The sequence below is a fragment of the Rana temporaria genome, chromosome 5 (assembly GCF_905171775.1).
Source record: "Rana temporaria chromosome 5, aRanTem1.1, whole genome shotgun sequence".
NCBI classification, from domain to species: Eukaryota; Metazoa; Chordata; class Amphibia; order Anura; family Ranidae; genus Rana; species Rana temporaria.
The window spans coordinates 130,740,283-130,767,045 of record NC_053493.1 but is presented as its reverse complement, the minus strand read 5'-3'; the positions used below and the strand labels follow the sequence as shown (position 1 = coordinate 130,767,045).

At 44.0% G+C, this 26,763-nt stretch overlaps 1 protein-coding gene across 6 annotated transcripts in view; it reads left to right on the top strand.

The window, feature by feature from the left end:
- Positions 1-26,763, top strand: part of TRAK1 (trafficking kinesin protein 1) — a 172,137-nt gene that overhangs the window by 4,864 nt on the left and 140,510 nt on the right. For 5 of the 6 annotated variants that reach the window (XM_040353124.1, XM_040353128.1, XM_040353126.1 and 2 more), the window contains exon 2: positions 2,501-2,695. In XM_040353124.1, the coding sequence (XP_040209058.1) occupies positions 2,501-2,695 (195 nt within the window). Of the gene's footprint in view, positions 1-2,500; positions 2,696-25,469; positions 25,788-26,763 lie in introns of those variants that run through there. The other variant, XM_040353127.1, reaches the window with a different exon arrangement.

The following is a 26,763-nucleotide window of genomic DNA, read 5'->3' as shown; positions in this document are numbered from 1 at the left end:
AGTGTACAGGGAATACCGACCCCCTCATCTCACTGCAAACTCTCCCTATACGCAGACGATCTCTTGCTATACGTCACACATCCACATGTCACCATCCCTTCTATTTTGGCTGAGATTGCCCGGTTTGGGGCCCTGAGCAACTATAAACGTAATTTATCTAAGACGGAAGCCCTGAATGTCTCATTGTCGCAACCCGTACTGGCGGTCTTAAAGTCCAATTTCTCCTTCCAATGGCGGACTAAATCCGTCACTTATCTGGGGACGGAGATACCGGCTTATCTCTCGGAGATATATTCCCTCAATCATGGCCCGCTTCTGACCAGACTCAAACGCCTTACTGAGGATCGCTTGAATCTGCCAGTGTCCTGGTTTGGGCGTGTGAACACCTTGAAGATGGACATATTGCCCAAACTGCTATATGTGTTCCAGGCTCTGCCGATTGCCCTCCCCTCTGCATTCTTCAGGACGTTGCGATCAATGTCTATACGATTTGTGTGGAGAGGCAGTCGCCCTAGACTGAAACATAAGTTACTTTGCTTCCCTATTACTAGAGGAGGTGCAGGTCTCCCTGACTTCGAATTGTATCACGCGGCAGTGGTATTCTCGAGGATCTTGGAATGGTTCCCCCGTCCGATGAGCAAGGTAGCCACTTCGGTTGAACAGGACCTTTCCTCCACAGACCTCCGGGCCCTTCTCTGGGGTCACGAGGGGACACATCGCGCCCTGGCAGACTTGTCACCTTTGACCAGAGACGCCCTAGGGGTGTGGTACCGACGGAGAACGACCTTTGCCTTGACCACTGACCCGAGTCTATTGACCCCCATGTTTGACAACCCGGCACTCCCGGAGGGCAAATCTGCCCACATCCTTAGCGGTTATAAAAGGGACCGCTGGCCCATTGCACGACAGTTTGTCAATCCCAGCACGGGCTCTTTGGTGATGGAGTCCTCCTCCCTCCCTCCCGAAGGTGACCTGGCTTACACGTATACATCTGGACACTTATTGTAAGCAACTTTATGACTCAAGACAGGTCCATAGGCCCCCGACGGAATTTGAACAACTGTGCTCACTCCCAGAGACCCCTCGGCATACTCTCTCTTTATTATATAAAATGATCTTAGGTCTTACAGCTACTTCCCTTCCCAAATTCACCGCAGCTTGGTCAGGGGACTTGGGGAAAGATATTAGCGACGCAGCCTGGCAAAAAGCCTTCTTTTATATGCATAAATCCTCCATCTCGAGTTATGTTTGAGAAAAAAATTACAAAGTGATTTCACGGTGGTACATAGTACCGTCTGCCCTCAGGGTCATGTTCCCTTCGGCTTCTGACTCATGTTGGAGATGTAACTCGGCGGTTGGTACGTATCTTCACATATGGTGGGACTGTGAGGCTATTCGCCCATTCTGGAACCAGATATTTCAGATTTATTCTAGCATGTATGGTAAACCCCTTTCTCCCTCCCCTGCTGTTGCCCTGTTGTCCATCCTCCCGGGGACCTTCAAGTTCCAGAAACACACTCTCCTTAGGTTTTGCCTCAGTACGAGCAGGCAACTGATATCCAGACATTGGAAATCTCCCTCACCCCTGTCCCTAGCTGAATGGGTCACTGAAATGAACGGAGTCATGCTGATGGAAGAACTCCAAGCTAAGGTCCTGGAAAGCCACGCTAAGTTCTCCTTTACATGGGGAATTTGGAGGCATTATTATTCCTCTGACGAATTGAAGACACTGCTTTCACCTAATTCAGGCTCTCCCCCCACCCTGAGGGGTATTGAGAGGTTCCAAGAGTGAAATACAGGTCCAGGGCGCAGGGAGCACAGGCACACCAACCACCCCCCCCCCATCCTCATCCTTCCCTCTCCTCTCTTTCTCTCTTCTTCCTTCTCTGGTCTTTATGTCTGACTTATTCTTTCTTTATTTTTTCTATTACTCCTCCTGCCTTCCACAAATACACTAGGTCTGGCCAAGGCTATCTGATATCTTCCTATTGTCATGGTTTAGAACCTTTGGCATATACTTGGTTGATTCTGAGATATGGACATCCTGCTGCCTCTCTAATGGTAGCACCCCTGACGTGTACTTATTGTGCTCTTGCTTTCTCCTGGCCATGAGCGCAGCAGGCTCCCATAGGGGCACCCGGGCTAGGAGTGGCAATTGTTGGAAGTATAGTGATTAACGACAGGGAAGGTGGTGTAAATGTTCTTCTAGGATTGAAAATATGTCCATGTTATAACTTATATTGTGGAAAGCAACTGTTTATTATGGAGTGGATCAGCCTACCCAATGTTGGGTGGTCGGTTCATGTTTTCTTTGGTTTCTGTCAAAAAAATTCTAATTAAACTTTTATTGAACCTAAAAGTACAGCTGTATACTGTTTCTGTATATTGTAACATGTCAGGAATATATTGATGCAAATTTGTGTTTACTGAAAGATCTCGAGAACTAAACCTGGAGCGATAGACTTAATAACGGCAAACAATATGCTACAATTTCTTTCAGATGTGTGCAATAGTACTGATCTTCCGGAAGTTGAAATCATCAGCCTGCTGGAAGAGCAGCTGCCACATTACAAGCTAAGAGCCGACACCATCTATGGGTATGACCACGACGACTGGCTCCAAACACCGCTCATCTCTCCTGATGCCAACATTGACTTGACAACTGAACAAATTGAAGAGACCTTGAAATACTTCCGTAAGTCAATGTACTACTACTTTCCATCCAAAGCAGTTGTCACTGTTTTCATTGTCCTAATGTTCGTCTTGTAGATAAATCAAATGTAGCAATGTGTTTAGAGTGTAAAAGGGTTAGAACATTCTTCAGGTTAGTTTTTTTTTGTGGTCTGTGTTCCCACTGAGAAGATAAGAAAACACTTCAACAGACATCCTTTTGGTTCTCTAACCCTTCGGCCCCTTTCACACCAGCGGACCGATTTAAGTCCGCCTGTCCATTTTTTCAGGCGGACCCAATTGGACCACCCATTGTTCTCTAAGTGGTGGCGGATGTCAGCGGATGTGTACGTTGTTGCCCACCGGCATCCGATTCAATCTGGTCCGTTAAAAACAGACTTATGGCGATACGTTTGCCATCCGTCGGTCGATCACTATAAAATAGAAACATACATGCAGTCCGTTTTTATCCGACCACCCCATAGAGAACACTTGGCTGTGTCCACTCTGCATAGCGGAGCGGACATGGACTTGTCATCCACCTGCTCAGCGGGTATCAGCGGAGAGATCCCCTACTGAGCAGGTAGATCCGCTTGGATGGATTCCACCCCATGTGAAAGGGGCCACCTTCTCCTATCCAAAAGCAAAAATGTTTGATTCGAGTTTAGCTTTAACCTGAATTTTGATATCATTATATTGGGTTTTTATGGTGCCAGAAGTTTGCACAGAGCTTTATATTATGAGTCGAGACAGTACTTTCACAATACAATTTAATACAATAGAGCTTGGAGGTAAAACAATAGACATAAGTCATAGTTTCATAACCGGAAGTTTAGTTTTGGCACTAGTTCTCCTTTCCTGATCATACTACTGCTCCGCTCTCCAGTGGCTGTTTGCATGTTTTGCACTATATGCAAATAAATGTGATCTATTGCTTGGAAGTGTACAATAAATGCTGAATGCAAATGTTTATTAATTGGAACTGATATAATTCATGGTTAGTTATAGACAGTCATATAATACCTTGATTGGTCATAGATATCAGACATTTGTTTGGGTCAAGTTTATTATCATTGCTGCTATGACAAAATGCACTGATTTTATACATTACTGGAAAATAACCCCCATATGAGGCTGTATTCACCTATCTGTTTTATGCAGCATCGGTGTGGTGCTTTACAAAATAAAATCCTGCATTAAAAAGCAGAAATATGAATGTGGACTAACAAAGGCCCTTTCAAGGATCACTTTAGGTGCCTGTAGATGAGTCTGTGAAGACATATCTGGAGGCTGAAAACGTCAGACCCTCTGTTTGCTTGGATTTTAGTCTGTCTAAGGCTGGCCATAGACTGAGCAAATTTCTTACCTGCAACCACAGCTTGATTCCTCCCATCTAAACAGACAATGTTGACAGGGGGATCACTCCTGCCGAGCCATTGTGTTCTCCCGATGGGGGAAGCCATCCCTGCCCGGAGAACACAGTGAATATTGCTAGCGGCTATAACCGCCCCTAGAGATAATTGCATATAAAATCGGGCAGGATGGTTGTACCCAAGTTGATCAGTCGAGTACATTCAGCCTGCCCATGCATAACTTCTAATCGAGGACAGTTCCTGCTGAATTGGTCAAGATTTCAAACTGTTTTTGGCTGGGTTAACTGGCTTTAAAGGAGAAGTATGAGTGTTTTTTTTTTTAAGATTCATACTAACCTTGGTGCATGGAGCATCAAACCGATGCTCCATCTGTCCTCCGCCGTCTGTGCACTGAGAACCGAGCCACCGAACATCGCCGCTGGCTCGGTTCTCACAGATCCCAGAGAGGAAAGAGGCTGACTGTCAGTCAGCCTCTTTCCTCTCTGCTACTCCACGCTCATTGGAGCGCTGAGCCGTGGAGGGGTGGGGAGAGGCTGTCTCAGCAGCTCTCTGAGACTGCCATCAATCAGGGCAGCTGGCAGATCCCGACCTGGGAAGTCGTGATGACGCGCTGCCCCGACTGATGGCAGGGACGTCAGCAGAGAGCGGACTTCAGACCACTCTCCGCTGAAAACGGAGATAATCGATTAGTTGGCCGATTTATTGTTTCGATTAATCGGATAATGGCCTTAAAAAAAAAAAAAAAAAAAAATATATATATATATATATATATATATATATATATATATATATATATATATTTTGGAGCCAATTTGTTGTTGGGCAGATTACAAAACACAAATTGCCGCAAAAACGCATTACATGCTTTTCTGCAGCTTCTCCATTGAAGTATATTGAACCAAAAAATAAATAAAATGGCACCGTTTTGCGTTAAAAAGTCCTTGCCCTTTCCAAATACGCAGCAGCTGAAAAATAAATCATGGATGTGAACGTGTCCCATAAGAAAACATGTAAATGAACTGTAGTGTGTTTCTACAAAAAAACAGAGGTGTGACCCAGGCCTGAGATGTTTAGTAACATTTATGTTTTTTAACCCCATTATAAGTACTAAAAGAGCAAATCATCGCTACTGTAAGGGGTTCATTTTTTTACTGTGGGACAGTGAAAGTAATATTTACAGTAACAATTTGCTTTTTTGTACTATAAAGGGCTAATTTTAGTTGTTTTAACCCCATTATGTTACTGGCCGATTAATCGATTATGAAAATTGTAATCGATTAATTTCATGATCGATTAGTTGTCGATTAATCGATTAGTTGTTTCGGCCCTAATTCAAAGTACACTCTTTAGTATTCCCCTTCACTCCCCCTGGCCGCTACATAAAAGGTTATATGGGGAGGCGAGGGGAAGGACAGAGATGCCAGGTCAGGAGGGAACAGACTTTCCAGAAAGGAGATCTATAGTCACAGCATACACTTTCATTTTTTAACGTATAATCTATACAGCATTGTGATAGCAATACAAACGTTGGTCATTTTTGACAAACCAGTATAAGCTTACTTGAAAAATCTCCTTTTATATTGTAATTGCTGCCTGTCTTGCATTCAATTTCTAAGGACTATGTATCCCATGGTACCCTGCCTGCCAGCAGTGATTCCTGTACTGACCTTGGCTCCTGAAATGCCTCCTCTCAGCACTCTGTAATTCAGAAGGCAGGCTCTGTGAATTGTGTGACAGCAGAGGCTTCTCACAGGGCATAGTGAATTTGTGTCGCACAATTCAAGGAACGAAATGTTTGGGGATCTTCACAAAGTACGTTTACAGACTTCAGGTTTGTTCAGAATAATGTCAATAGGCTAGAAATAACTGAACCTTTGTGATCATGCCCCGGTGTGTGGGGCGAAACGGGTCATAGGAGCGGCACTGGCTGGGGCCACACTTATTCACATATTCTTGCACTGGGTTGGTGAGAGGTGTTCCTTCCTTTTTCTGCTGATTCTAGTACAACCCTAAATGGTGCATAGACGCCTGCTTCGTTCACTGCAAGTTATACCTGAATCACTAGAAATAATTGAAATACAATTTACAACAAATTAAATTCTATAACCAATCTTTATTATTGTTTCTCAACTAACCCTTTGGAGAGGCTGTTTACCAAGTACTGCTAGCTTAGGTCATCTTCTCTCAAGTACTCATTGAGATGTGTGTTAATGTTTCCAAACAATACATGTGTTTAAAACATAAAAATTACTAATTAGATCTGTTTTACGTGTGAGCTGTTATGTTATTCATTAAAACTCTTAAGTGTCATGATGCATTTACTTCAACAAGCTGGAGCATCTCCTCAACCCAACAAGTAGACCCCTGAGGATAAAGCACTTGTTGACAACCTGGGCATATATGGTTTAGCAAGGAGAGCAGATGCTGCTGCATGTATAATGACCACAGTCATTTAGTAGAGTTTGTGATCATTCTACCTGAGTTTGTGTTGGCTAATTAGTTATTTATTCGCATTAGGTGTATGTTCGTGCTTGGGTTCTACAGAAGGTATCTGCTTTATTAAAATGCATGTAAACCCTCACATAAACCCGGTGTAGTGAACAACCTTAGATGATGCACAGCATCCGTACATAAGTTTTACATGTATATCTGCTGTCTTCATCTTTATATATTCTTTAGAAAGTTCAGATCGTGTTAGATTTTTTCTTCCTGTTCAGCACTGTAGTGAAGCCTGGGCGTACAGCCAAGACAGCTGATTGGAGGAAAGGCACACACCCCCTCTCCTCATAGGTAGACTTTCAGAACTGTTCATTGAGTAGGTCATTGCTCTGCTAATCTATTTATAGCATCCTCCCCAACACAAAACTCGGGCTGCTTTTATCCCAGTTGAAGGAGAACTTGTCAGACGTTAACGGAGCAGGAGACGGCTACGGAACATAGTGCTTTGAAGAGATTTAACAAAACACTGCAGATATGTGTCCAGCTCAAATTTCATGAATTGGGTTTACATCCACTTAAAGGTTTTGTTATAATGCGGTTTGTGGTGAATGATTCAACATGCAGATGTTTGCAGAGGTGTGGGATGGGAGGGAGCCTGTGATGGGGCAGCCTGTGAAAGCGAGATAAACCCTGCACATTATGCATAGCACACCCCTAAACCCTTCACTGTATGTATCACACTCCTCAACTCTGCACTCGGTACGTAGCGCACCCCTGAACCTTGGACTCGGGTGCGCAGTTCTGATATCTGCATTATGCATTATTATCTGCATTATGTATGTACCCTGAACTCTGCGCATAGGGCACCCCTAAAACTGCACTTTGTACATAGTGCACCCCTGAACCCTGCACTCGGTACACAATCTGTTATACGAAAAAAAAACGTGTTTGTCCTTTCAATTTTTTTTGGAAGAACTGTCGTGAATTGCTCTTCAAAGCTGTATACCAAAGATCAGAGTATCCTACGATCGCTTACAAAGCGGTATTTTTATTCAGATGTTCTGATCGTGTGTATGCGCCTTTAGTGGCTGAGGCAGAGGTAACTGCATAAGTGATCTGCATCAGGTGAGAGGCCCTTTATTGTCAGAATTGGTGTGAGGGCAGGGTGCCCCCCTTTTGTCCTTGGGCATTGTATCCATTCAGCTGTTGGCTTGTGTTACCAGAGCTATCCTGGACTTCACTGAGAGGGAGGCTGTTTATGAGGATAATAGCAAGTATCTGTTTGTGTAATAGTAATTCTCAGCTTGATTCTCTGAGTCTTATGGTAATGTTTCTCTTCCATTCATGGACGGACACAGCAGCCTTTGACCTTAGGGTATTATGCACCTTCCTTCCACGAGAGATTAGGCAGGAAACGGCACTTTAAGTGTTTAAAACACTTTCCTCAGTACAGCTCCTCCCAGGGGGCGTGGCCCCCCGGGTATAACCCACACTCTGCCTCAGCAGTTCCAGTTTTTTTTCCTGCCTAACGTCAGAAGAGACATGGCCTTCTGGAGTCCCTGTACTCTGGAATTTTTTTTTCGCTTTTATTTTGGAGCATGGAGCCTGGAGCTTCTGCCCCAGCAATGCCTGAGTTAACCCTTAATGCCCCTGCCGCCTCTGTAGAGGCTATGAAGGCAGTCCTTGAGGTGTTCCTCGCCAGGATTGAAGCGACTAATGGCCAGAAGGGGGGTAAAAAGCACCCCCTCCCTGAGCCTGCTTCTGGGGATGTCTCTGACATGGAGTCATGCCCTGCTATTGTGTCTGGCTCTGCTTCTTGGTCAAATAGCCCTTACACAGCCTGGAGGTGTATTTGGGGTCATTGTCCTGTTGAAAAATAAATGATGGTCCAACTAAACGCAAACCGGATGGAATAGCATGCCGCTGCAAGATGCTGTGGTAGCCATGCTGGTTCAGTATGCCTTCAATTTTGAATAAATCCCCAACAGTGTCACCAGCAAAGCACCCCTACACCATCACACCTCCTCCTCCATGCTTCACGGTGGGAACCAGGCATGTAGAGTCCATCCGTTCACCTTTTCTGCGTCGCACAATAACACAGGGGTTGGAACCAAAGATCTCAAGTTTGGACTCATCAGACCAAAGCACAGAAAAAAAAGGTGGCAGACCAAAGCACTGCAAAAGGTGGCTACTTTGAAGAACCTAGAATATGAAATATATTTTCAGTTGTTTCACACTTTTTTTGTTATGTATAATTCCACATGTGTTAATTCATAGTTTTGATGCCTTCAGTGTGAATCTACAATTTTCATAGTCAAATTCTCTTTGAATGAGAAGGTGTTTCCAAACTTTTGGTCTGTACTGTACATTTTGGCCAAGATTTATATTTATTTTTTATGGAATACTGATTCAAAATCGTTGGTCTTTTATATATGTAGCGCTTGGTTGCTACTAGTAACAAACATTCACCAAATCACCCTGCTGCCAGACCCCCATATTTCACCTCTGATACAATGAGCAGTCATTTGTGTTGTTTTTTTTTTTTATTGGGGGATATATAACTTGGATGGGGTAAGGAAGATGTTGCTTTGCCATCATATTTAGTGAACATTGATTATTTGGATTAGCCTTGAATAATAGATGTACTACCAACATTTACAGTCTCTTCCCCTGCATATCACCATGCAGACTATTACTCTCCTCCTCCTCTGCAGTTACTCCTGCAGACTGTTGCTCCCAGGACTTTCCTCCTCCTGCTCAAATCTTCCTCTGTAAACTGTTAGGCTCCTGTCTCAACACCTTCTGTATGACAAAGAGGGATCACTCTAAATAACCCCAGCTTGCTGGCTGTACTTAATTACTGTTGTAAAATTCTTTGTATATTGTTACTTGGGTGCTGTTACTAGGCCAGAGGTCTGCAGTACCTCTCCCTGGCAGCCTAGCAGTGCTAGTAGCACATGGTAACAGACAGACTACTGCTCCCATCCACTCCGATTTTGAAAACCCTGCGCCCTCGGGTTACAGCGACTTGACACTACACCCCACAGTCTCTCCTCTGTTCCGGGACTCCTCCCCAATGACCATGTAAAGATAAAAACTTCATCCATGACCGTGTAAGGATTAAGGATGAGCTCCGGCATGTTCGCACAGCCCACGTGCAGAGTCCGCCAGGAAGTCGGCATGGCGCTGCGCTAATCACAGGCAGTGAGACATTTCCCGATCTCTGCAGCTGCGCATCGGGACAATGTCTCACTGCCTGTGATTAGCGCAGCGCAGTGCTGACTTCCTGGCGGGCTCTGCACATGGGCTGTGTGAACACGCCGGAGCCCATCCTTTGTAAGGATAAAATTCCCACCCAGACTTCCTGGCATGCCTCCGCACCCAGCACTCCACTGTGGTATACACACCGACCTTCTCCTGCTCCAAGTCCATGATGGAGAACTTTATCTGGACATACATTCCAGCAGCATCTCTGGTCCTTTTCCAGGAATTCCTCATCTGTGATCGTGTACAGAATCAGACCTCATCCATGACTGTGTAATGATGAGGCTTCCTTACAGCTCTCCCAGGCCCACTCCGCGTTTGGCGCCCCCCCCCCCACCCAGATGGGGATGCCCTACAGCAACTGCCTAGTATTCCATTCTCTACTTCTCTCGGTCGACAGCCCCCAGCAGCATGTGACCCAAGCTTATATGGGAGGCCTGCTGTCAGGGACTCACCTTCTTGCCGTCTTCATCCCTGCAGACGTCCTCCATGCAGTCCTCCTCCATGCAGTCCTCCTCCATGCAGTCCTCCTCCATGCAGTCCTCCTCCATGCAGGCTTCCTCCAGGCAATTGGCGTGCCATCGCGCTCGTGCACGCTAATCGGCGGTGGCGCCAAAAAAAACCTTTAAAAACTCATTGCTGTTTGCAGCACATTGCTGCCTGATCTGCAGTTCTGACTGGATTCATACCTGAGACCTGTTTGTCTGTGCATCTGCCTGAAAACCTGATTGAACTTGTCTGACCATTCGAACCTCTCCAATCCTGACCCGGCTCTGTTTGACCATCCGCCTGCTTGACCACTCTGTTGCCAGATTCACCTGCCTGTTAAACCGACTACTCTTTAGCCATCTACCTGCATGCTTACCTGTTATGACCCGGCTTGTCTGACTCTGCTGTTCCAATACACCTGAACTATTTTACCAGCTTGTGCCGCTGTAGTCGCAGCTTCTGTGCGGGTCGCTGACCCATCCTCCGCTTCAGCGTTTCAGCATCTTCTCACCAGAGGTATTCGTCCACCTGCGTCTACTCATCACCACCTCGGCACTCCTACCCCTCTGTGCTCCGAGTCCGCTGTTCTCATATTCAGTGGCTCGCGAACCAGAGCCATAAGAGAGGCTACCCTGCATCAGACTCTGGTAACCAGGTACGTAACACCTGCCCTCTTCCAATACCGAATGGGGATTGGTCAGTGCTCCTCACATGAGCTGCCTGCCACTCCAATTCTAGGCCCAGCCTCTCTTCCAGAACAATCTCCCTGGAAGCAGGGGAGGCGCCTCAGAACCAGAGCACTGGTGGTCACACCCACTCCCCAGATCAAAACAAACAGGCCTAGCCTAAAGCACAGGCTGTCTAAATTTACCTGAACTGACAGGAAAATCCTATTCTAGCACCTACCTATGGTAGAGGTTGCTACATAAACCCAGAGGTGATCAAATACCACCAAAATAAAGCTCTATTTGTGTTAAAAAAAACAAAAAACTTTTTGACCAGGTAATTTTGACTAAGAACCTTTTTTACATTATCTTGTCACATGATTAAATCACTAGACAATAAACAATCCAGATCACTGAATTGTCCTGAATGTCCCAAGTGCTGCTTTCAGAAGCAGAGAATGATTACTGTACACACAAGACTCTGTTTATGATACAGTTTGCAGATTACCCGGGGATGTTTGCTTAGTAGTCAAGCTCACTTAAATTTTAATCCATGTATTTATATTTGGTGAATGTAGACTGTGATGTACTGTGTAAGGAGCACGTTACAGGGTTTGACTCTGGGAATGGTATCTCTAGATTTTTTTTTTAAATGAAACCAATGGCTGGTATTACTAACCTTTGTATATAAATATGTACTGCATCTGCCCAGATGTATATTGTTGTTGCCTCTGGACAAATTGAGTTGAATTGAAACAGGTGAACATCTTACCTTGCCACATCTTTGTCTTTGGTTAAGACTATAATAATTTACTATTTGTGTTTGGCTGTCTTATTTTAAAAACCTAGTTGAGAGCATCCCTGGTAATTATATTATGGAAGCTTTGTCCAGGGAGAGATTGTACCTGTTCTTCTCAGGCCCCTTTTACACGGGAGGATCGTTCAGGTCCGCCTTTCAGTTTTTTCGGCGGACCTGAGCGGGGGATCCATGCAAGTCTATGGAGCGACTGATGTCCGCGTTGACCATGTTCGCTGACATCCGATCCGCTCCGACCTGCTAAAATCAGACGTATGGCGATCCGTTAGTCATCCGTCCTATCGGATCGGGTGAGATTTGATGAAAACGGACATGCTGTCAGTTTTTGTCCAATCTCTCCACAGGAATCAGCGGCATTCGACAGGCTCCTTCCCGCTCAGTGAGCAGAGAGGGACCTGTTATCTGCCGGCTCAGTGGAGATGAACGGAGAAATCTCCCGCTGAGCTGACGGACTCCGCCCCGCGTGGAAGGGGCCTAGGAGAAATTCGCATGCATTTAGGGACTACCTCTAAATTACTAGTGTTTTTCAGGACAAAAATCGGTAACCAAGTACAATATTCCAGTATAACACAAAAGGATCTGTAGTGCATTTGGAATGCTATCTTTTGTTACAGAAGACCTATACCACATGTCAGACACAAGGCCCGTGGGGGGATTGGGGCTACACACTGTGCATAGTGCACCTCTAAACCCCGAATGCTGTACACAGCACACCCCTGAACCCTGCACTCTGTACATGGCGCAACACTAAGCCCTGCATTTTGTACATAGCGCGCCTCTGAACACTGTGCGGTGCGTAATCCTAAACTCTGCACCCAGTCTGTAGCACACCCTAGATACTATCCGCCCTTTGATGGCAACCATACTGCTGATGCGGCCCATGATTAAATTGCAAACTTATCCCCTTTACTGTCTGTAGGCTCCATGCAGCTGATCTTATCTCCAGACCTGACTTGCCATGCCTTGTTAAATACTGTGAGCTAGATTCAGGTACAGTTACGACGGGCGTATCAGTAGATACGCCGTCGTAACTCCGAATCCGCGCCGTCGTATATTTAAGCGTATGCTCAAACTGAGATACGCTTAAATGTTGCTAAGATACGAGCGGCGTAAGTCTCCTACGCCGTCGTATCTTAGCTATCTATTTACGCTGGCCCGCTAGGGGCGTTTCCATAGATTTACGCATAGAATATGTTAATGACCTAGATACGCCGATTCACGAACGTACTTGCGCCCGCTACGCCGTTTACCTAAGGCTTACGTCCGGCGTAACGTTACCCCTGCTATATGAGGCGCAGCCAATGTTAAAGTATGGACATCGGAACAGCCGTCAAATTTTAATTTGTTTACGTAAGTGGTACGTGAATGGGGCTATGCGTAGGTTCACGTCGAAAGCATTGAGCCGACGTAACTTAGGGAGTATATGCAACGTGACTCTGAGCGAATGCGCGCGGATCGTTAGTGCAAAAATTTACATGGGGTCACGGCTACTTTGAATACAACACGCCCACTACCTGACACATTTGAATTAGGCTGGCTTACGCCTGCCTAGTTACGCTACGGCGCCCCAGACCTTTGTGAATAATGGTCTGGGCACCCTATTTTACGCCGGTGTAGCGCATATGAGATGTGCTACGCCGGCACAACTATACGCCGAGCTACGTGAATCTAGCTCTTTTGGAGGCCATCAACACCCTCCAACAATAAAAAAAAGAATTTGGAGGAGGCTGAATGCACACACCGGCATCCTGGAATTGGAGGATGCTCCACCTCTGATCTCCCCCTCCCCCCCCCACAGAAGTAATTGGCAGAGACTCTGGCTACACAGCAGCAGAAGCCCTGCCTCTGTCCTGCCTCCTGTGCACCGTGATTGACAGCAGCTCCGGAGATCATAACACCAGCTACAAATGAATAGGAACCACATGCGCGCTACCACAAAAAAAAACACTGGGACATGTAGTCCTAGCTACCTGGCTTGCAGCATATAAGACTGCGTAATATACAGTATAATGTTAGGCAGATTATTTTAAAGAAGTTGTCATGATTGTATGTTTAGTATAGCTAATAAATATGTATAATGTAAATTAAATTTATATGAGGGTTTAGAACCATGTTAAGTCTTAATGTTTAATTTAATAAAAAAAAAAAAAAAGTTAAATAGTTAATAAAATAAAAGTCCTAATTATTCAAATGAATTATTTGGGTATGACAACAAATAATTTGTTGTGTGGATGACCTGAAGTCACAGGATAAATATACTTTGTACCTGCAAGTATCTAGATCACTTCTTCCAGGCAGCAGTTCCTTCAAGCTGCCTGCAATGCGTCTCACTCTCCTCTAACCTTGAGGCTGGTGAGGTTCAGACTAGCAGGAAAGTTCTGTCCCCCTTATCTGATGGCCTTATGCAAGTGTATTTAGTACTGTACTTTAGGTATTTCATTCTTTTAAAAAATACATATGTGAGCTTATTTACAATATGTAGTTACCTGGGCAACCAGTTTTAAAATGACTGTTTTTAGTTCCATAAAATATATAAAAATGATTGCTACAAGTTATTTCATGTACCTTGGTCTTTGCTATATTTAATATGTTCAAAGTGGGTAGGCTCCATTACTTAAACGAAGATCTCACAGACCATTCATCCAAGGGAAACCTTAAAGTGTTACTAAACCCACAACCGTAAAATCATGTGTATATGCAGTAAAGCAGGCTTGTTATACTCGCTGTGTAAGCTAAGGGGTTAATCCTCCATATTATGTAAAAAAAAGCTGTTTTGATCCTGTCTTCTCTGATTATCCTTTTACTGTCCCCAATTCATCTGCTGATAGTACAGAGCCTTGGAGGCACATTGCACATGCTCAGCTTGGTGTGTATTACTAGAGAGTTTTTTTATTTATTTTTTGGAGGGTGCATGTGATCAGAGGGTCAGGGGTCATGCAGCCTCATAGGATAGTCAGAGTAGAATGAAAACACCTCCTACAAGCTTTAACCAGACACTGATAGAAGTCACAAGTATATAGCATACTACTGATGAGAAACTGTATTTAGCAGTTTAAAGTTACTAAAATAATTGCATTTCTATGTTCTGTGTACTGCGGGAGATCAGATATAGTGAATTGCAGGGTCCTGAGTTTAGTAACACTTAAAAAAAACAGTCACACATTTCAGAAAGTTTGGAAATGAGCCATTTGGGCCTTTTTCATAAGGGCACCCTCCATTCTGCCTCAGCAGGGAATCTCAAACTGATCCCCTGCTGTATCAGATCCGGACAGAAACAGATGTCACATAATGAATATGACATCCATGTATTTTCCGATCTTTACTCCATCTTGTGTTGACTTATGTAATCCCTATTAATGGCTGGCGGTAAGTTAACGTGTGTCCACCTATGTTGACATCATCTGATCAGGTCAGTAAAAGTTGAACTGGATGCAAACTTATTGCGTTTGGACAGAGGGACCACCCAAGATGTTGATGGATATCGGCAGACACATGTCCACTTACATCCAGCCACCTATTGGTTTACATTGCAATCTGTTTTTGATTTGTGTAATCACGGATCAAAAACGGAATGCTTGAGTGCCCATACGAAAGGGGCCTTATGCCGCGTACACGCGACCGTTTTTAATGTAATGGAAAAAACGTTGTTCTTCTCGACGTGATTCCTCTCAAGCCTGCCTTATGCATACACACAATCGTGAAAAAAAAAATGCTCGAGCATCACGTACGACGGCACTATAAAGGGGAAGTTCCATTCGGATGGCGCCACCCTTTGGGCTGCTTTTGCTAATTTCGTGTTAGTAAAAGTTTGGTGAGAGACGATTCGCGCTTTTCAGTCTGTTACAGCGTGACGAATGTGCCATCTCCATTAAAAAACGCTTGTTTTACCAGAACAAGTGCTCCCGTCTCATAACTCTGAGCATGCTTTTTTTTTTCTCGTCGTTAAAGACTACACACGACCATTTTTCACGACGAAAAATGCTCTGGAGCCTACTCGCGATCGTTTTTAATGACCAAGTTAAAAAATGGCATTTTTTTCGTCATGAAAAACGGTTGTGTGTATGTGGCATTAGACAAGATCACTGATCACCCAGGAAATGCAGCAATTCAACTAATGCAGCTTCTGCCCGCAGCCTTGTATAGCAGTTACCTGTCTGCAAGGCTAAGGAGCATGTCAACCAATTAAAGGCACACTATATATAGTTTGTTAAAGTGTATCCAAACTTGAGAACAAAATTGTACTCTACTTCAGCTTGCCAATCCTTAGATATTGTGGCAACATTTGTTTTCTGTTTTTTTCCCTTTATTTTTACCTGGTGATCCTGCCGGTAACATACTTCCTATCCTATGGTGGCAAGGCTGCTCCTTCAAAGATACAGTGCATGAGCATTGTTGCCCCACATCAGGTTAGAGATCCTGTCCTGGTTGCATTGCCAAACTTCATCGTCAGTTATACAATATAATTGCGAACTTGGTGATCGGGTGGAAAGGGGTAGCCCTTTCAATGTCCCTGGCAAATCACCTTGGGAACAGGGACCACAGTACTGTATTCTCCTTTCTCCGTGAGTGGTTATCATAGTACAGTGTAAATATGTAACTCTTCCCATTTACTAGATTAGTTGCCTGGCCACAAGGTGATTGTGACTTTGACAAATAGGAACAAGTAGTGCTGGCACAGTTCCCTGTCCATTGTAATAGATTGGCAGGCTCCTGCATGGTGTTCCGAAACATTGACTCACTGAGGAACCAGGCCACAGGCAAGTATTTTTCCTCTTCAGATCTCAGCAGAGGTTTCAGTGCAACACATAGGATATGGAGATGAGCAGTAAAATGTATACACATTAACGTATTATTATAGAAAGTTGATAAATAATTAGATAATTTTGTCCGCTCACTTTATTGTGGTTTTGCTGCCTTCTAATTAAACTTCATATTCTGTAGTAAAAAAGTTTCATGAAGATGGGAGCATTTTGGTGCAGGTTTATGCTTGGACTCGAGGATTAACTTTTCATATAGTGATTCTAAGTATGATTTCAGATTTACTTGTTCGGATGATAAACTTGATATTAATGTTGGTTAACTAGCTACCCTTTTTATTTATTTTTTATTTTGCAAAGATCCATAAGGGTGGCTGCAACACCGGGCCAATAAAACAAGATAGCAACAATGTACATTTTGTCAGTACTACTTGGTGACGAGCTAGCAGTGCTGGGTCCAGGGGTGAATCGTAAGAAGCACTTGAATAAGGGTCGGTCTAGTGGTTAAGAGGTAGAGGAATGTGGGTGAGGCCTCAGTCAATAGATTAGAAAACATTGGTTGATAATCTAGTCTGGTACCACTGGGTGTATTGGAAATATTGTACTATAGATTGTTAAGTACCTACAAGCAAGGTTTAAATAAAAGATTCCCAAACCTTGAAGACATTTTTGACCCATGTGTCCTTACTAAAAAGGGCCTCCACCCATTCCATGTGGAAAACATAAGATCACTTGGCTAAGAACAAAGAAGTGTTGGGGGTTTCTGGGTAAATTCACTAATGAAGAATCGCTTTCCTTGACATAACAATAAGAAGTTGTTTACATCCCCTCGATTTTTTGATACCTGGGATAATAATTAGAACACTAGCTACCTCTTAGGCCTCCTACACACGACCACTTTCCGCGGACATGTTCGGTCATGTGTAGGGCCGACCGGACAATTTTCTGGCCGACAGGACAGGTTTCCAGTGGACAAATGTTTCTTAGCATGCTAAGAAAACATGTCCGCTGGATGCCTGTCCGTCGGACATGTCCGACGGTCAGTACGACTCGTCAGACATGTCCGCTGGCCCGAGAACCCGCACATGGCGTCGAAGTGATTCGTCGCATGCGTGGAAGTATTGAACTTTTGTGTTCGCGCACGTCGCCGCGTCATCGTCGCCGTCACCGCGTATTCTGTCCACGGGGATTTTGGTTTGATGGTGTGTACAACCATCAGACCAAAATCTGCTAGCAGACATGTCCGATGAAAACGGTCCGCGGACCGTTTTCGTCGGATATGTCCGCTCGTCTGTACGAGGCCCTAAAGTGGACTGCCAAAGACGCCTGTACCCGGTAAGAACAATTATAGAGGGAAAAAAAATAATTTCCATTGATGCCAACTTCTACCCACAGAGCATTGGTGATGGTGACATCTGAGACCTTTTGGCGAGATCCTATAAATGCTGAGTATACCCGTGCTGAGGTCTGTTAACTTCCCCTTGCTTAGGTGCTGAAGGCGAAGCTGGGGTGTAAAGTAAGTATGTATTTTTTCCCATAGTGTGTGTGGTGTGAGTTTAGGGCAACATTTTTCATGGGGGTTTCAAACCTCTATCAGTTTTTTAATGCTGTCTTTTTCCCTGTTTGGGAGGACAGACCTCACTTAATACCACGGTGACTTTGATCACAAAGAGAGAAGGTCAGATAGGTAAGAAAAGGAGGAGAGGGAATGATTAGAATCTCTGTCTGGTTTTTAATGTTCATTTAAAGCCTAATGCTTCCATTTTTTAAATTGGTCATTAAAAACGATCGTGTGCAGGCTCCAGAGCATTTTTTACGACGTGAAAAATGGGCATTCAAAATTTAGAACATGCTCTATTTTTTCTCGTCCTAAAAAAAACGGTTGTGTGTAGGCTTAACAACAGGGGAAAAAACGCGCATGATCAGAAGCAAGTTATGAGAAGGGAAATTTGCATAATCGGCCCAAAGGGTGGCACCAATTGAATGGAACTTCCCCTTTATAGTGCTGTTGTACGTCGCCGCGCTTTGCTCAAGCATTTTTTTTTTTCACGTTCGTGTGTATGCAAGGCAGGCTTGACAAGAATCACGTCGAGAAAAACGCCGTTTTTTCCATGACATGAAAAATGGTCGTGTGTACGTGGCTTAACTCTAGCCAATCATTAGATTTTCATAGAGTGGAGGATGATGAGAACCCATATATGTGCCCCCCACTGGAGAGATTTTCACTTACTTCCTGTCCCTGTAACACTAGGATTTGAAATTCGAGGAAGAGGTATCCTCAAGCATGAAGAAGCCGGCATCAATAAAAACGTCATTCTAATTTCTAACCCCACTCCCTTCCTAATTAAAAAAAACATACAAATTTGCTGCTTATTTGGACAAACTTCTCTTTATCCTCTGTCCATCTGATGGCCCCATAAGGGAGTGGAAATCGCTTCAATGGGATCACAGTCCGCAAGAGAAACCTAACATACTCCCTTTAAATGAAATCCTTGCAAGCTGACAAGCTGTCTTTTTAGCATTGCTCATAATAGTCAAAAAATATATATTTGTGATGGATCAACAGTAGAGCTGCAATGGAAATCTGTAGAAATGAGCTTGGGTGCGTTTGGATCCAAGTGCAAACCTGTGTGAGCAAACCTGCCAGGAAGCCATTACTGTACTGGGCCAAACATAAGCAGCCCTTTTCCTGCCCCACATATGCAATGCCCCTTGTAAATGATTGGACCAGTACAGATGACCGCTTCCTGGTGGGCTCGGCCTTGGATCTGGACACGCCCATGCTCATCCCTAGAAATCTGTAAAAGCAGTGGCTTGTACGGAACTTGAGCCATGGCAGTGAGCAACAGGAATTCTAGAATATCCTATTTCAATTAGTGGTTCAATTTGTGTGCCTAGGTTGGTGCTGTACTCATTGTGCTTAGTTTTATTGAACTAGCTTTTTATATCTAAGCAAGAAGATAAGATTGGATTATACAGTTGGCCTATGAAAATCTCTGTAAGTTAAAGTGTACCTGACCCAAAAATGCAATTTAATACAGCTTACCAGTCCTTAGATGCGGTGGCTGTATTAGCTTTCTTTTTATGGGCTTTCTTTATTTACACCTGGAAATCCTGCCAAACAACATATACAGTATCCTGTCCTCGGTGGCTATACTCGCTTACTTCACTGTATCTATGGAGGGAGCCATGGTTGCCACCCTAGGATAGGACTACAAGTAAACATCATCCTTTCTTCATCTCCATTAAATGTGAGGGAATTAGTAATGAGCTTGGAACATAGATAACTTTTTTTTTTATATATACATATATATATATATATATATATATATATATATACTCTATTCAATTCATAAGAAGTTGGGTTAAGATCTCCTTTAATTGTCATAGTAAGTAAAACACTTTGTAAAATTTGTGTGGATACAAAACAATACTACACATTTATTTTCCAGCTCTGGGTGGGGATATCTACACTTATTGATGTACTGCGTAATTGCTGGTATCTACTCTTCGTTGTTATCAGTGCAATTGCATTTTACATTACATATATACTGTATGACTGCAGTACTTTGTACACCAGGTGGTGTGATGTATCCAACCACTCAAATTATATATTCCTCAGCACCTTATCTTACTTTTAATAGTCTAGTGATCAAAGGTTAAAGCTGAATTCAAGGTATGGTATATTTTTACATAGTTATGTTGTTTCGGTTTAAGCCAATGTAACTGCATACGCCATACCTTGCTGATGCCCCTGGAGGCTGGAAACCCCTTAAAGTGGAACTGCAGTCTGCTCACATAATTTGTAATAAAAACATCTTTGCCATTCTGAAGCTTCCCTCCAAACACTTTGCATATTATTTTTCATATACTGTGATTCTGCACTTGCCAAATATGCTGTAGAAATCTCCCTCCACTGTTTGGCTACAACCATTTTAACTGTGGGCAGCTGAAGCTGCTGCCTGTTCACTTCCTTGATTTATACAGACACACAGAGGCACACCTCCAGCTCTGTAGCCCTGCAGCTTTCATTGGCCCTCTTATGACTCATCCCCCTCCCTTCCAGGCAAACTCTCACAAGATAGTGAGAGCTGTGCATGATGTCATAAGCCTATGCCAATGACCCGACAAAAAACAGGAAGTTGGCTGTATAAGGTATTAACTGACAGAAAAAATGTTTTACTATGCAAAGTTAAAACAAGGACAGAAGATTTAATAGATGGAAAGTTGAAAAAATTACTCAAGGTCCACTTTAAGACACTGCTACTCCAATGACGGTGATCTCCACTTTCTTCTGGGTTTTGGGCAGATGACTGTCCTGCTGCATTCTGAACATGGGAGGGCAGCCGTTGGGCAAGGGGGCTATTCAGAGAATGCTTCAAAGCGTTCTGTGATTGGACAAGGTAGAGACCATGACTTCACTGCCCCGGCTCTTTACCTCGTCCAGTCAGTGAACTTCTTTGCATTCATCCAGAGAATTCAAAGCATTCTCTGAATTGCATCCATGCCGAGCACTCCGATCTTCAGAAAGCGACTGGGGAAGCCACTCGGCGCAGAAGTAAGTGGAGATCACTGGAGTAGCGGTGTCTACTTCGGTGATTTCCAACTTCCACGGGCATCTAAGCTGGTCCAATGTAACTATATATAAAATATCCATACCCAGAATTCCTCTTTAAATAGGATGATCAGACCGTTCATTTGTGCTTTGTTTGTATGAGACCTTCCTGTGCACAAACATGGTACCATAGGTAGGGTTGCAGTGATAACGGTATACATGGGTTCTAAGTCAGGAACATCTAAATGCAGGGAAAAGTGATTTGGCAGTTATAACAGTTGCTTATACTTTCCAGATAACTTCTGTGTTTAGAAAAGTTAATTCAGGAGTGCCAGTGTGAATGAGGCCTAAAAGAGTTTAGTGCTTTCTATCTTATCTGTTGCTGTACTGGTAAACACACTTGTCAGACCTGCTGGTAAAACTCTGAGATAGCGCTTCTTAAAGCAGTAGTAAACACCACTTGGACATTTGTACAAGGGATATCTCCTAAACATGCACAGTTTAGGAGATATTCACTGTTTCGGTAGCCGGTGACGTCTCTGGTGTATGCGCTCTAAGGGAATGGCATACTCTGGGCTTTTTTGCAGCTGGATAGTGCGCACCTCTGCTGCTAACCCTTTGCCCATCACTCACTACTGTCAATTCCAGACACAGGTGACAGGTTCCTCTGCCGGCAGTATATAAGTTCTTTTGCCGGTGTTTTGTTATATTGACACGCCACTTGGGGGGGATTGTTTTCTCAATAAAATACATGTCTTACATCCGCCCCTTGCTGTATAGAGCGGCGTGTATAACCAAACAAAAAAGCACTGCTCAATATACCGACGGTGCATGCACAGCCCTCCCTGCCCTGCACAATCCCTCGGAGAGGAGAGAAGGGAGGGGCCGGGGATGTGCACAATCGCTCTGAAACCTACACAGCCTGTACGAGCAATAAATCACAGTAAGCTGTAGCTGCCCCTCTCGCCTCTCTGTGGGTACTCTCTCTAGATGGAGGAGAGAGGATTTGGGTGAGATGGGATGCTTTGTACTGGAAAGATGTGTTTGAAGGGAGAACTTTGTACTTGCGATGGGGGGTGGGTGTATGTTTGAATTTCCAGTAAACTGACCTGTAAAATATACAGTTGTTAAAACTGCCCACTGTACCCAGCAAACTCCTAAGCCTTGCACCCTATACAAAGTGCATTTTGAACTCTGCACCATGTATATAGCATACTCTGATCCCTATACATTGCTCACTCGTGGGACCTGCACCCTGTACATAACACACTCCTGAGCCCTGTATTTAGCACACTCAAGAGTCTTGCACCCTGTACATAGAACATTCCTAAGCCCTGAACCCTGTACAAAATGCACTCCTGAACCCCAAGTCCTGGTCATAACACACTCCTGGGCCCTGCACACAGTACTTGGCATACTCGTGACCCCTGTACATAATGCACTCCTGAACCCTGCACCCTGTAAGTACGTGGACTGTCTCTTTGCTGGATTGAGGGTGTCTCTTTGCTGGATTGAGGGTGTCTCTTTGCTGGATTGAGGGTGTCTCTTTGCTGGATTGAGGGTGTCTCTTTGCTGGATTGAGGAGGTCTCTTTGCTGGATTGAGGAGGTCTCTTTGCTGGATTGAGGAGGTCTCTTTGCTGGACTGGGCATGTTTCTTTGTAAAAACTTTTACAAAAACATGCATAGCTGTTCATTGAGCCTTAGCCTCTGTTGTCTAACATTGGCTTGATAAAGGCTACTTTACCTCTTCTTCCTTTTGATTGCTTTTATTCTGTCTGCAGCATAGAGACCTAGCTCAAGGGTAGTTTGGGATGTGACCTCACAGCATTGTAGGTAGAGAGAGGTATCTGCACCCCCCTCCCCCTGAAAGATGCCAATTGTGGCAGCGGAGGGGGGAAATACGATGAGCGGAAGTTCCACATTAGGGTGGAACTCCGCTTTAACTCTTGAATTAACTTTTACTGTCAAAAAATATCACAAATTGATAAAGTACCATGTGTATGCTAAAATCGGCAGATCCTGGCAATAAATTTAATTTTCAATCATATTGCTCAGTTATGAAAATATAGCATGTGTTATACCAGGGGTGTCCAACCTTCCTGGGCCACACTGGAAGAAGAGGAATTGTCTTGCGCTTACACACAGGGGTGGACTGGCCATCGGGACTACCGGGAGATTCCCGGTAGGCCGATGGCTCAGTGGGCCGGTCGGAGGTCCACAGCGATCTACCCGTCAATCGCTGACAGCTGGCGCCTGACGGGTAGATCGAGATTAGCCAGCATGCAGAGGAGTCTAGGAAGCGTGTGTTCTCAAGTCACGTTGAGGCTGCTCCCCGCCCCCCGGCGGCCCCTCCTCTCTTTTCATCTATTCACATTTTCCTGTGACATCATCTGGGATGGACAAGTAGAGAAGAGAGGGGGGGCGGGGAGCAGCCTCAGCGTGACTTGAGAGAGAACACACACTTCCTGCGCTACTCTGCATGCTGGCTGGTAAACGATGTGCCCTGTGTCCAGATGTGCTATATGCCCTGATCTGATGTGCCCTCATGTGCCCCGTGGTGCTATGTGCCCCGTTCCCTGATGTGCTATGTGCCCCATGCCCCGATGTGCTGTGCCTTAATGTGTTGTGCCCTGATGTGCTGTGATGGGCCCTGATGTGCTGTACCCTGATCTGCTGAGCTCTGTACCGTGCCCTGATGTGCACTGTACCCTGATGTGTTGTGCCCTGGGCCGGTGTGGATGAAGTCTAGGGCCACTTTTTTGTCCCAGTCCAGCCCTGCTTACACATAAAATGCACTAATAAAAAGGATAGCGGATGAACAGAAAAATTCAGACAGATCACAAGTTAACAATCACTGATATACTGTAGATAATGTACCTATCTAAGTCATTTTTTCGTAACATTTATTATAATAGTAAAAGAGCGCAACATAAAATGAGCGTGATGTTTGACACTATTTTTGATAAACGAACACCAGTAATTTGGCTCGATGGATGTAGTAGCAATTCTCAATGTATTCTCAAGGTGCTCATCAGATATTTTGATTCCAATGTTGCCATTTTGTCTGCTTTATCCCACATAGTTACATAGTAGGTGAGGTTGAAAAAAGTCCACCAAGTCCTGAAATAGTTGCTCACAAATATAAGTGCTGATGAAAACTGATGACATGAAAGTGGTGCGATTTGTAAAGAGTGGGATATTTTTATTTGAGAAGATAAAATTTAAAGTCCAGTAAAGAGACACTGTCAAATTTGACTTCAGACAGATGTGCTCTACTAAGTGAAAATGCATTTTTAAAAAAAAAAGAAATAAATATTTTCCAATAAGTTTTTCGACTTTGTGTTGCCACATTTCATATCCACCTTGGGCCGCAGGTTGGACACTCCTGCGTTATACTTTGTAAATTCACCCTTATGTTTGCTTTAGAAAGTCTTTGTACATTTGTTGACATTATCATGGCCTAACTACTTAAATGAGTTGTAAAGGTAAAACATTTTTTTTCTAAATAGCTTCCTTTACCTTTAGTGCAGTCCTCCTTCACTTACCTCATCCTTCCATTTTGCTTTTATATGTCCTTATTTCTTCTGAGAAATCCTCACTTCCTGTTCTTCTGTCTGAAACTAAACACTGCAATCCAAGGCTTTCTCCCTGGTGTGGAGTGTCGTGCTCGCCCCCTCTTTTGGACAACAAGAGGGTCAGGACACTCTCTACATTGCAGATAAAGGAGCTGTGTGTTAATGGGTGTCCTGATTCTCCTGTAGTCCAAGGGAGGGGGCGAGCACGACACTTCACACCAGGGAGAAAGCCTCGCATTACTGTGTGGAGTTACAGACACAAGAACAGGAAGTGAGGATTTCTCAGAAGAAATAAGGACATTTAAAAGCAAAATGGAAGGATGAGGTAAGTGAAGGAGGACTGCACTAAGGTAAAGGAAGCTATTTAGCAAAACATTTTTTTACCTTTACAACCCCTTTAAACTTAATGCAGTGTTTTTGTAAGATTATTACATGTGCTTGTAAAAAAAACGAAAATGTTTAACTAGATTTTAATGATTTGCACTGTACTTTTTATAAGGTCCATTTTATTAAAGTAAAAGGTAAAGACTAGTAGTAAGGTAGTCCTACAAGCACAAGTTGAAGTAGTAAGGTAGTCATACATACAAGTCTGCATCCTCATACTGATTTCTGTGTTGCGATAAGGGCGATCATTCGACTTAATTTCCCCTAAGCTTCTTTATGAATCAGATCATGCTGGAAACCTTCCCTGCATCCTCGGCATCATTTCTCGGCCAGTCTCCATGGAAACCCCTAAGAGAAGTGATATGCAGGGACCCGAGCGGAAGGCTGTACAGCAGGCAGTGGTGGTGTGTGGCCCTGACGTCAGCATCTCAGCTTATTGATAGGGCGATCGTGTCAACTCCCATACAGGATGCTTCCACAGTGCTTCTGGATCAAAGCATGCTGCCTACTGCAGGATATTGAACTCGTCTCTTGTGATTTTTATTTTTTCTTCCTCACCCTTTTTTCCCACACGTGTCTTATTCTCTTGAAAGATGTTTTTTTATGGTGTCACAGTCCTGTGAAGCTTTTCGGACATCGGAGCATGGTGAAAACAGACAGGCCTGGTTGTGCTTCACCTGACCTCGGAAAGGCACTAGACAGTCGATTCATTGATGCGATAGGGAACACTGACTATGCAGAAATTTATAGAGCAGGATTACTACGAGCTGGACTGGTGCTACGACGACTGTGCAGATGGTAATAAGGCTTTATGCTGGCGTTCTGGGATTGTGCGCCTGCTATGTAATGCATGCTGTACTGTAATAACAATGGATTATAAGACTGCACATCATTTATGATAACGGAAGCGGTGCTATCTGTGTGTACTGTATCCATTGATGTCTTCCTTACTGGTACTTGACAGTGTAGTGTGGCACGGAATGGGTGATCAACTGATCGCTATGAGGTGATGAGTGGATCTAATTTTAACCATGTGAGGTTGTTTTAGTGGAAGATACATAAATAGGTTCAGTATATTTGCTTGATGCCACGCTAGTTGCTTATTTGGGTGTTTGGCTTTTAGTTACCAGGAATTCATTTTATCTTTCATCCAACACGGGTTAAATAATATCCTATGCCGATGTGTAGCAGCCCTAAAAAACAAGCTGTTTATTAGATGAGTGCTGTATGAGCTGATCTGAATGTCATTTGGCTTTTGATAATATGGTCCTCCATGCTGTCATCCTGCATTTGCTGATCTGATGTAATATCTTTGTGAGTTGCAGGAGCATGCTGCAAACTATTGCAGATGGGAATTAGCCAGAGCTCTTAATTATATAGGAATTTGCACATGGACTTGACATGTATTTGTAATTCTGGATTTTCTGTTTTATAATATTTGTGCTATACAGGTTTCCGTGGGCACGGACTCCGATGATGGTAACCCCTGTGGCATCGTCCTGCCATTTAAACATCCATAAGATGACCCACGCCTTACAATCTGATTGAACAATTTCCTTTATATACAAACAGAGAGTAGCCCACCCAATCAGTCCATTAATTTATATTACTCTGAGATGTCCCTCTGCTTTCCTATTTCAAAATGACCACATCAGACATGTAAGCACATCCATCGCAGCGTGGTCAGTTTGTGTCTTAACATTCTCCTTGGGAGCACAGCCTGCCTGTAATCCAGTTGTCAGATTTTGCTGACACGCCCCCCTGCACAGATTTT